Source organism: Anabrus simplex, chromosome 14 (genome assembly GCF_040414725.1).
Source record: "Anabrus simplex isolate iqAnaSimp1 chromosome 14, ASM4041472v1, whole genome shotgun sequence".
Taxonomy (NCBI): Eukaryota; Metazoa; Arthropoda; class Insecta; order Orthoptera; family Tettigoniidae; genus Anabrus; species Anabrus simplex.
Genome location: NC_090278.1, coordinates 69,458,772 through 69,471,423, shown reverse-complemented (window position 1 = coordinate 69,471,423; position 12,652 = coordinate 69,458,772). Strand labels below are relative to the sequence as shown.

Below are 12,652 nucleotides of genomic sequence, written 5' to 3'. Positions count from 1 at the left end.
GGTAGTGGAGCTGTCAGCTGTGTCCAGTCCACTAATGCACGCGAAGGCTCGAGCAATAATGAACAAACGTGCTCATCATGTGCTCTCCTAGTCATATAAAATGTACAGTTCATTGTTGTATATGTCAGGAAATTGTACAAAACCCCAGTATTTTCGCACCTCTACTCCTTCCTTGTACCCTAACGAATATATCTAATAGAATTTGATGGCGCCGACAAGCGAACTGGCGATGGTCGGCTTGTGTACTGAAACCAATCGCCGTTTACAGTGGTTACAGGCTGCAAACCACCACAAGGTATGAAACCAGAGACTGAATTAAGAGTTTTTCAGTTTTTTTTTACCGATAATTTGTCAGTGAAATTACTAATGAAACCACTCGGTATGCAATAACGATAATAGTAGTAGTAGTAGTAGTAATAAAAATGAGAAATAATATTAATTAAATTGTACACATTGCTTTTATTTGCTCCGGGATGGTTCCTATAAATGTTTGCAGGCCTAAATACATCATTTAAGAGCAAGTGCTATCTCCAAGATCATGAAAGATGAATACAGGTCATATAAGATAGAAATTTACTTTTAAAATATTAGTAGAGGCAACACAGAGAACTTTAATTCGAGGGGGTAAGGTTTAAAAACAAAATTCACATAAGTTACATATGCTAAGACTAAAATTTTTAAAATCTTAACTCTCTCTTACACTGCTTTCAGAAGTTTATAATATTGTGTTACTAGTTATTCTAGTCTTCAGTTCAGAGTATTTTCAGGTTTATTGTTCATGGTTTACGTGGATTATTTATCAAAAGATCTAAATTGACAGGGGGAGATCCAGCTGAGTGGAAATGTTGTAACCTGTTTGGCCTTTGTCGACAACTTGGTCTTAATGGCAGACTGCGCTGACTGCTTGCAGTCTGATATCTTCGAGCTTGAAAAGAAATGCAGCAAGTATGATATGAAAATGAGCAGCTTTTAATGATATTTCTGTAGTCTTTAGTTGTTTAGTACCTTTGTGATATTTCTGTAGACTTTAGTTGTTTAGTACCTTTATGATATATCTTGTCTTTGTTTCAGTTCATCATGATGAACTCTCAGAATTTCCAAGAAATATTCTCTTCTACCATCGACTACATGGTGGACCGGATCAATCGCAACTCTGCCCTGCAAGTTCTGGCCAACTCTTTCTTGGCTAACCCTACAGCGTCGCCGGTGTTCGCTACCGTATTGCTCGAGTACCTACTGGAGCGCATGGAGGAGATGGGGAACAGCTTAGAGAAGAGTAACCTATACCTGAAGCTCTTCAAACTGGTATTTGGGAGTGTGTCTTTGTTCCCAGCTGAGAATGAACACATGCTAAGACCACATCTGCATAAAATTGTGAACAGGTAAGACCCTCTGTTCATGGCAGTTAATCTTAACAAGGGACTTGCTATGCTCTTCTGCTAATGTCTGTCTGCAATGGAGGATAACACTGGGCTGAATGGTTGAGACAGTATAATCATTGGCCATCTGAGCCTGCAGTGGCAGGTTTAATTCTGGCTCAGTCCAGTGGTATTTGAAGCTGCTCAGATACACTATTATAAATTTAAATATACTGGCAAGGCAAGATTCTGCACCTCGCCGTCCCCAAAAACTGTGATAGTAGTCAGTGGGACAGAAAACCAATAACATTATATTCCTTTCTACTTTATATCATCAGATTCACTTAACTCTTTGCGGGCGGAAACATACGTGTATTTTTGTAGTTTTCCGGCGAAATGGCGTTGCAGAAACAGATTAGCAATACCGATATAGTGTCAATATTGGATGATACAGACCACGAAGTGTCAGATTTTAGTGTATGTAACTCTGAAGTCGAAAATTCTTTCTCCAGCTTGTCTCAGAGCAACAACCACACAAGTGACACTGGCAGCGGCAGAGTGGATGGAGCGTGAGTAATAACAGTTGTGGAACTACATCTATTATTCCCGTTCATAATATTGATCAAGGGCCATTGTTGCTGTCAAACTTTGATACTGAGACATACCCTATAGAATGTTTATTTATTTATTGTATGTTATTTGTGCGGAGCGTCGGTTCTACTTCTGTGACTATTCTTTGACTAATTTTTACACTTTTTGACGAACACAGAAATAAAATGAAACCAAAACATTATTGAAAGTAGCTTTCTGTACATATATTTCATAATAGTGGACTAATGTGTACCGAGCGGAGTAGCTGTGCTACGGCACTGCATTCGGGAAACGCGGAGTTCGATCCCCACCATCAGCGTTCCTTAGAATTATTTTCTGTGATTTCCCATTTTCTCTTCTAGGCAAATGCTGAGACAGCTCCTGTTCGTAGGCCAGAGTCATTTCTTTCCAGCTACTTCCCCAATTTCATTCACCATGATTCATTTAATACATCGGGAAGGGCATCTGGCCGCATAAGCGCGCAATATAAATTCATGATACAGATGTTCATTCCCATAGGGAACTTAAAATATTTGTCCTGAATGAGTAAATTTATAATACCAATGTAATGATCCGTTATTGGACATTATAAATTTTCCGGCTAACTCATTCATTGGTTGCCTGCGTTTCGCCCTCGTGTGCTAAGTTAGGCTCGTCAGTTGGGACTTAGCACACCACCCAAGACGCAAGGCTAGTGCATACCGAGGAGGCCACTGCATAGGCTACTTGAAGCCACCAGCAGTGCCAATGCACTATGAGAGCTATGTCTCATTTCTAAAAATTGATGCCTGCCTGGCCATCAGATGATACAGATGTTCATTCCCATAGGGAACTTAAAATATTTGTCCTGAATGAGTAAATTTATAATACCAATGTAATGATCCGTTATTGGACATTATAAATTTTCCGGCTAACTCATTCATTGGTTGCCTGCATTTCGCCCTCGTGTGCTAAGTTAGGCTCGTCAGTTGGGACTTAGCACACCACCCAAGACGCAAGGCTAGTGCATACCGAGGAGGCCACTGCATAGGCTACTGACGAGCCTAACTTAGCACACGAGGGCGAAACGCAGGCAACCAATGAATGAGTTAGCCGGAAAATTTATAATGTCCAATAACGGATCATTACATTGGTATTATAAATTTACTCATTCAGGACAAATATTTTAAGTTCCCTATGGGAATGAACATCTGTATCATCTGATGGCCAGGCAGGCATCAATTTTTAGAAATGAGACATAGCTCTCATAGTGCATTGGCACTGCTGGTGGCTTCAAGTAGCCTATGCAGTGGCCTCCTCGGTATGCACTAGCCTTGCGTCTTGGGTGGTGTGCTAAGTCCCAACTGACGAGCCTAACTTAGCACACGAGGGCGAAACGCAGGCAACCAATGAATGAGTTAGCCGGAAAATTTATAATGTCCAATAACGGATCATTACATTGGTATTATAAATTTACTCATTCAGGACAAATATTTTAAGTTCCCTATGGGAATGAACATCTGTATCATCTGATGGCCAGGCAGGCATCAATTTTTAGAAATGAGACATAGCTCTCATAGTGCATTGGCACTGCTGGTGGCTTCAAGTAGCCTATGCAGTGGCCTCCTCGGTATGCACTAGCCTTGCGTCTTGGGTGGTGTGCTAAGTCCCAACTGACGAGCCTAACTTAGCACACGAGGGCGAAACGCAGGCAACCAATGAATGAGTTAGCCGGAAAATTTATAATGTCCAATAACGGATCATTACATTGGTATTATAAATTTACTCATTCAGGACAAATATTTTAAGTTCCCTATGGGAATGAACATCTGTATCATCTGATGGCCAGGCAGGCATCAATTTTTAGAAATGAGACATAGCTCTCATAGTGCATTGGCACTGCTGGTGGCTTCAAGTAGCCTATGCAGTGGCCTCCTCGGTATGCACTAGCCTTGCGTCTTGGGTGGTGTGCTAAGTCCCAACTGACGAGCCTAACTTAGCACACGAGGGCGAAGCGCAGGCAACCAATGAATGAGTTAGCCGGAAAATTTATAATGTCCAATAACGGATCATTACATTGGTAATATAAATTCATCTCGCCTCATCCCCAACCCCGTTTCAGGAAATGGGACTAACGGGTTGACATACGGAGAAATAATGTGTAATTTAAGTTATCCATCGTCAGATCATATCATATGGGGTGTCACTTGTGCCATTCTTCCATTGAAAAAATGATGAGACTGTATTTATTTTGTCTTTAGACTACTTCAGATTTGGGTTTCCACTCGTAAACAAGGTATGCATTTAATTTGGGTATATTTTCATCGTCTTATTAACTTTTCCAAAATTTTGCATGCATTTTTAAATTTTTAAATTTTTTCATCACCTACGGCCCATGAATTACTCCTGCTCGCGAATGGTTAATCATAACGGGAAAAATATCCAGGCCTGAACTGTTTGAGTATAACAGCTATTTACATATTTACTTTATGTATTATATTAGATATTAATGCTGCAGTTGTACTCACATTTCACGTAGCTGCATGAAATGAATGGAAAGGAACAAGCAAATCGACAAAAAAATCTTTATTACCAGTATATAAATGGTCTGTTATTGGACATTATAAATTTTCCAGCTAACTCATTCCTGGTTGCTAGCATTTCACCCCAGTATGCTAAGTTGGGGCCATCAGTTGGTAAATAGCACACCCACCAAGACGCATGGCTAGTGCATACTGTGGAGGCCACTGCATAAGCTACTTGGAGCCTCTGGCATTAGGATGCTAAAAGGTTTGTTTGTCACCTATTCAATACATATAAATTTAGGAAATTGTAAAATTTATATGTATTGAATAGGTGACAAACCAACCTTTTAGCATCCTACATTCAGTATCTTCAATACGGATAACAATGATTTTTATCACTTGCAGCCTCCGGCAGTGTCAGTGCACTATGAGAGACTTTGTCTCATTACCAAAAATTGATGCCTGCCTGGTCATCTTCTAATAAGGTATGAATTTCAGCCAGGCTGAGTGGCTCAGACGGTTGAGGCACTTGCCTTCTGAGCCTAACTTGGCAGGTTCGATCCTGGCTCACTCCGGTGGTATTAGAATGTGCTTAAATATGTTAGCCTTGTGCCGGTACATTTACTGGCACATAAAATAACTCTTGTGGGACTAAATTCTGGCACCTCGACATCTCCGAATACCCTTAAAGGTAGTTAGTTGGATGTAAAGGAATTAACATTAATTTAGTATGCATCACACGAGCAATGAGCTCTTCCTTGGATTCAATTGGAGTCTCATATGCTCTTCTCCAAAGGAATGAGAGCTTACTGCGTATTGTCAGCCTGATGTGTTGGCTTTGTAAACAGAATAGGCAATATAGATGGTTTTGAAGAATTAGAGGGATAGTTACTTTATACCCTCGCAGTACAGTTTCTGCTTTTGTTAGTCAATAATTTGTTTCAAACGCATGGTTATTTATAAAAAAATGTTTGTTTCACTCTCTTCTGTCATAACATGTTACAAATCTCATGTTATGGTCCGTATTGAAATGTACTTAAAGTCAAATAATAATACTAGATTATAAATTCCACCTGTTCATACCTAAGAGTATGAGTATTGAGGTTTTTGTATACCGTGTAGAAAGGCAGTAACATGAATAAACACACAATAGGATAAACGTAACAGGTCAGCATTGGAAGAGTGCTCAAATGCATAAAATAGTCTAGGACACTTCCTGGTTTATTATGAGATGGTGTATATCCAGGTACCATGATAGTGAGCAAATTACCGAGCAAGTAGCTATTAGCTTGCATTCAGGAGACGGTGGGTTTGAACCCCACTGTCGCCAGCCCTGAAGATATTTTCCCGTGGTTTCCCATTTTCACACCAGGAAAATGCTCGGGCTGTACCTTAATTAAGGCCACGGCCCCTTCCTTCCCACTCCTAGCCCTTTGCTATCCCATTGTCACCATAAGACCTATCTGTGTCGGTGCGATGTAAAGAGAGAGAAAAAAATTGAACGGATTCTATTTCTCTCCCACCCATTGCTAATGGTACTCACCTTCACATTTCTACCTCTTTCCCCAGAACATTGTTCAAAGTACCTTTTACTCTGAATCGTAATTTTTTAAAATGCATGGCTTACCCCAGCACCTACTTAGTCTTCCTCTTTTGGGACATTCTTCTCACAGAGAGTTGGCAACCATTATAGTGTAATTTTTCCTTTATTGTGTTCTCTGTATGAGGGTTGCTGTGTCATAGGTGTCATGATGAGCTGTGTTTGTTATTTTAGAAGATGTGACCAAAGTAATCTGCTTTCCTGTGTTTTGCAAGGGTTTTGCAGTATGACAAGAGTTCTTCCTGATTGGTGATGTGGTCTACCCATGGGATGTTGAACATTCTGTGATCTGGTCATATTTCAGTGACCTGAAGTCGCTTGATTGATGAAGCCTTTAGCATCCATCCTTCAACAACGTAAATCAACACTGTTAATGTGTAAAATAATGTGCCGAGTCGTTAATTGGGGGTCAGGGTTGGACAAATGATGTTTTAATTTCAGAAATGCATTTCTCGTTTTGTTTTCTGTATCCATATCCAGTTTTCTTTTAGCTGACATCCTATGTTCTTGAAAAATGACACTCTTCCATTGGTGCTTTCTTCTTGGGTGATAACATCAGTGATTTTCTATTTGATGATTATCTTGACTCAGTACCTGCAGTCTTTGAAGGTTTGGATCTCTTCCTCTTTCTCCTATGCTTAATTTTAAGAGAAACTGATAATCATGCTGCTTTCCCTTCATACTAATATAACCTGTACCATTCACCAGGGTTCAAGAACCTAGGTTCATCCAGGAGCTCTATGTGAGATAGAATAAATTCTGGTTAACTCTTAATGTATTTATTCTAATATTTTCAGGTCGATGGAGCTTGCTATGATTGCCAAGGAGCCTTATAACTATTTCCTACTGCTGAGAGCCCTGTTCAGATCAATTGGTGGTGGAAGTCATGATCTGCTCTATCAAGAATTTCTGCCCCTTTTGCCGAATCTCCTTCAAGGTATGATTTAATTCATTCATTAGCTAGGTGGGTTTAAAAATATTTAGAGATACCCAGTCAAATAAGGAAAGTTCTTAAAGATAAACAGTTCTTGCCTTAAGCGTAAATATGTAATAAATGAACGGCCAGTGGATTTGTGTTCAACTCATTACCTTGCTCACATGTATGAAGTACTGTGGGGTGTATTGATACCATGTGAAGTGACACAGACTACCTTAGGTCATGATGATGGTGGGGTGAATAGCCCGGATGGCAAAGTGCTGGTTTTCTGAGCCCAAGTTGGTGTTTGGAGGTGTTCTAATACACCAATAAAAGAATTTTCTACGAGATGAAATTCCTGCACCTGGGAAGTTCTGATAGTCATAAAAGTATTGGAAAAATGAAGTCATGTTCAACTGTATTGATTAATTAATCTTACAGGCAGTCGTCATCGTCGTCGTCATCATCATCATCATCATCATCATGTTTTCTGCCCACAGGCAGGTTTTCACATGGCAGCTTCCATGCTCTCCTGCCATCCTCTTCAGATCTTTGTAAGTTCCTCCTCCTTTGATGACATCTATCATCTTGTACCTTCTTCCACAAACAAATCCTTCTAGTGCTTCCGTTAACAAACACTCCCGTCTCAATAAGTGTTCCATCCAGTTTTTCCTTCCTTTTATAACTTGCAAAAATCTTCTCTTCTCACTCTTTCCAATACTTTTTCATTTTCCACTCTTTCCATCCAGCGTATTCTCTCTCCATTCTCTTCCACATCCGCATCTCAAATGCCTCTAGACTTTTTTCATCTTATCTTCTTAACGTCCAAGTCTCTGCCCCATATAATGCCACACTCCAAACAAAGCACTTACCATGTCTCTTTCTCAGACCTTCACTGCATAATAATCTCCTCTTCCTATTAAACGCTTCCTTCGTTATAGCAAAGCAAGTTTTTACCTACTGATGTCATATCATGTCTTCATTTATTGTACTTCCACGATATTTGAAATCTCTTACTTGTCTGATATCAACTTGACCTATCTTGATATTAAAGTGATTTTATATCGGATGTATTTTGTGAAATAATCTAGCTGATGATGTCCCTTAGGGGAAGAAACATGTTTTAGATCTAATAAATTATATATGTATTGAATAGGTAGACTGCTTAAATGCAATATTTTAACCGAGCTTGATAGCTGCAGTCGCTTAAGTGCGGCCAGTATCCAGTGTTTGGAAGATAGTTGGTTCGAACCCCTACTGTCGGCAGCCCTGAAGATGGTTTTGTGTGGTTTCCCATTTTCACACCAGGCAAATGCTGAGGCTGTACGTTAAGGCCACGGCCGCTTCCTTCCCACTCCTAGCCCTTCCCTGTCCCATCGTCGCCATAAGACCTATCTGTGCCGGTGCGACGTAAAGCAAGTAGCGAAAAAAAACCCGCAATATTTAAGTTTATTCTTAAATATTTGCTACTTGATTTTAAAGTCAGTAGGGGTTTCTAACAAATATGAAGCTGTAGTTGAGAGACTAATTGAAGAAATCGGGGATGGATATGAAAACGGACCTCCAAACTGACAAGTTTGCGCCATAGCAAGTATGCTACTGTGACACCGGCTGAAACCCGCACTGTGTTTGTGTTTAATGCTCTTTTCTCAAGCTGGTCTTTAGTCACATGTAGATTTAGCAACATTGCTTTGCAAAACCCATTTGAATTTGCTAGCGAAGCAATCTGTTTGGCTAACTTCAGTAGCTGATAAAATGACAACGGCATGAGATATTGATTTGTTTTCCAAATTATTTATCAGTGTGACCAACCCTCTTACGTTCTCATACCCGGTTCATGTTTTTTCTAACCACCCTGCATGAGAGAGATTGCGTGACTATATATGCGTTAGAGAGAAAGAGAATATTGATGTGCCTGATTAATTCTGTATTATTGTTCTCTGTTGGCTCTAGGATTGAACAGTCTTCAAGGAGGTCTTCACAAACAACACATGAAGGATCTGTTCGTGGAGCTGTGTCTCACTGTGCCTGTACGGCTCAGTTCGTTGTTACCTTATCTCCCCATGCTGATGGATCCACTAGTTTCCGCTCTCAATGGTTCCCACACTCTCATCAGTCAGGTCAGTTGTGTTAATAAATTCAGCTTATGGTAAATGAAATATATACTGTATTTTGATTAATTAATCAATCAATTCATTTGTTTGGCCCCATGGTCTGGCTGCTTGGTTGAATGGTCAACGTAGTCCCCATAAAGACCCAGAACTTGTTTCGGATCGGGATGGGGATTTTTTGTTGTTGCCATATTTCATTAATTTCTCTGGCTCAGCATCTGGGTTTTAGTGTCCATTTACACACAATGCATCACACTACCAATCTTCCAGGAACACACTATTGTGAATACATCCCTGTACATAGGATTAGTGTCAGGAAGGGCATCTGGTCATATCATTTTCCAACTCCAGTTTCCTGAGTATGGTGTACAAGCGCTCGACATCTCTTCCTGTCTGCATACATCTTCAGTTCCAGGACATCTTCTTGTCTGATAACTCTCTCCTCCACATCTATTTTCACTGTCTCTCTCCAACATTTCCTTAGCCTTCCCCTCAGTCATTTTCTTTGGACAATAAGGTCGACGTATTTTCTGGCAGGTCTCTCGCTCTTCATTCTCTGATAATGTGACCAGGGTGCTTCTTTGTTGCAGTGATAACAGGGACCTCAATGCCAGTTACCCTCCTGCTTACTTCATTCCTGATTTTATCCTTTCAAGGAGTTTGATTCATAGAACAAATGAATCTCATATAACTGGGCTTTATTCATTTCTTCTGGTGACCTCTAGTAATTAGAAGAAAAAGATAGTTAATTTATTTCCTTTAATAGCCATTGTGTCCCTTTATTGAGATATAGCTGCATTGGGCAGGTGTGGTTCCTGTCCATTTTTGCCCTTCACTCGTCATTCACCAGTCTTGCTGCCACATGCTGCTCATGAGCAGGTCTTCCCAGCCTCATTTGCTTTCTAACTTCATAATTTGATTCAGTGTACTTTCTTCATTTAACGAAACCATCTCTGTTATTGTCTATATCTTCTGTCTCTTATCTCCCCCATTCCTTTCCTTTAACTGTGCAACATGGTTATATTATGAGAAATTCCTCCATGGCAGAAACAGTTTTGTGTAGTTCTGGTAGTAACCCATGCACCTGATTGCATTCATCAGCTTTACAGTATAATATTGCTTTTTCTCGATGAATTCTATCATTCTCAATAATGGAGCTTGCAATAATGGCATTCGAGACTTTCGATAATGTCTTGATCCACGGGCTGCAATATGCTTGTGGTACTTGCACGGAGAATCACATGTTTAATGTTATCATGACCTGGGAGTACAGGTGTGCTGAATGGTTGGTAACAGGCAACTGGATTCTTCTTTCCTGAATTCCAAGCTTTGCATCCCAGCATCTCATGTCAGCCTCAAATAATTTGGAAGTCATCCAGGATTGTTTATTAGCACTCTATACTCCGTAAGGCTCTACTTCTAAATTGACGTTTTGGCAGATTTTGGCTCTGTCTGGTGGTTATGCGCTGAAGCATACACATCCAACCAATCCCAAGCTGTTATTCTTATCGATTTATATCGGCAGAGCACAATCTCGAAACCTAGTTGCCAACTCTAATATTTACATTCACCGCGTGGTTAACCCATCTCACTCAGCATGTACGCTGTTCGGTACGGTTCGCGATCTTTTGAATTTTCCTTCAGTAATTAGTGTGTTTTTCATATTGTTGGAGGGTTCCAGTGACTCTGAGATCAGTAGAGTGTTCCCATTGTAGGCCATAACCTCCTTCCTGTGCCAGGCATTAGCAGTGAATGATGTATTTCCTCATTCTCTTTTATTCTTAATAATATATTATCTTATTAGTGTCAGATGTTGTTAGTAATTGTAGTATTTGTGAATTTGTTTTCAATCCATATTCATTAGTTTTTCTGAGTACGGTATTACATTTTACAAGGGCATTTTCCCGCGGTCTTATTGCATCAGCTGTTCTCGCAGGCGTAGCACGCTGGCAACAGAGGAAAGGCGATCCTCATTTGTTTTGCGAAACTTCAATTTAGAAGTAAGGCCGTGCGGAGTATAGGTACCAACCAATTCTTTCCATTCTTGAATCACCTCAGATTCATGGATTGGCCGTGCAATTAGTGTCATGTAGCTGTGCGGTTGTATTCAGGAGGTGGTGGGTTTGAATCCAACTGTCGGCAGCCCTAAAGATGGTTTTGCATGGTTCCCCATTTTTACACCAGGCAAATTTTGGAGCCCACAAAGTTGGAGTCTGACATTTGAGCGGCTAAAGCAGTAACTACGAAGTATGATGCGTAGTCATAGTTACCTCCATCTGCGGCATATCACCATTTCATGCAGGCTGAGTATTTAATCATATATGTAGGCCTAATGAAATTCAATAAACTTTGACCCGTTCCTAAGCTCGTGCTAATAATTCCAGCATTTAAGACGGAAGACGTCATTGCTGGTAAATATGAGATTTCGTAATCACTAAATTGACAATAACCTCAACAAATGCACATGTTAAATAGAGAATAGTACTGTACATCTAGCCACTCATTAACTTAGAAAAAAAAAAAAACTAACAAAGAAAATAATATTCAGGAAACAAACATGTAAATTATTACATAAACCAGCAATGACACAGGGAACACAGTACCGCTCCAAATAATATCACAAACGCGACTGAGAGCAAGCCAACCCATATGGCGATAGTTTCCTTAAATATGGTGTCTCTGTCATTGTTGCCATAGCAACAGACCATTTTTTAGTAGCGTTTGTTAACCTTTTCTCGCCGGTGGCGCTAAACGTCAGACCCTAACTCTTGTGGGCCCAGCTGTAAGTCCACGGCAGCTACTTTCCCAATCCTAGCCCTTTCCCATCCTTCCATTGTCTAAAACCTTTGATGATACCAGTCAGCATGGATCAAATAAAAGCAAACATGGTCAAGTTTATTAACAGCCTTTGATGTGTTTGGTGCAAGGTTAAATCACTAGCAAAATAATTAGGATTTTGGACTTTCCAATCATGAACTGTTTCCCTCCTCACTTCCAAATGCATTAACACAAATGAGAGCTGTGATTTGATCTTTAGACAAGTAGCCTCCAACACAGTTCTCACCTTCAAGTTTTAGTTTTCTGTCTGGTGTCATTCTGAAGAAAATGCCACGTTCATCCACATTAAAGATGTTGCTGTCAGCATACAATTTGCACCCTTTAGGCCACGTGGTTGTGAACTATTCTTGTGTTATTTCATTGATCACACTCTTGGTATCCCTACTCACTTCTCTGAAAGTAATGTGTCACATCTTCAGTCAGTCAGTTCAGAAACCTGCTAATCCACAAATTTTTCATTTTTTAATTTCCTCACAATTTCTTATGCTTTCGCCATTAGGAGAAGTTCACTAATGGGGACATTGTCGCTTCTCTGTTATTAGCGTCCGGCTCCATCGCTGAATGGTTAGCGTGCTGGCCTTTGGTCAAAGGGTCCCGGGTTCGATTCCCGGCAGGGTCGGGAATTTTAACCATAATTGGTTAATTTTGCTGTATGTGTCGTCTTCATCATCATTTCATCCTCATCACGACGCGTCTACGGGCGTCAAATAAAAAGACTTGCATCTGGCGAGCCA

At 40.2% G+C, this 12,652-nt stretch overlaps 1 protein-coding gene across 1 annotated transcript in view; it reads left to right on the top strand.

Moving 5' to 3' along the window:
• The window catches only part of Nipped-A (Transcription-associated protein Nipped-A), a 347,371-nt gene that overhangs the window by 59,146 nt on the left and 275,573 nt on the right, over positions 1 to 12,652 (top strand). The window contains exons 13-15 of the mRNA XM_067157840.2: positions 1,072 to 1,382; positions 6,851 to 6,990; positions 8,923 to 9,089. Of these exons, the coding sequence (XP_067013941.2) occupies positions 1,072 to 1,382; positions 6,851 to 6,990; positions 8,923 to 9,089 (618 nt within the window). The remainder of the gene's footprint in view (positions 1 to 1,071; positions 1,383 to 6,850; positions 6,991 to 8,922; positions 9,090 to 12,652) is intronic.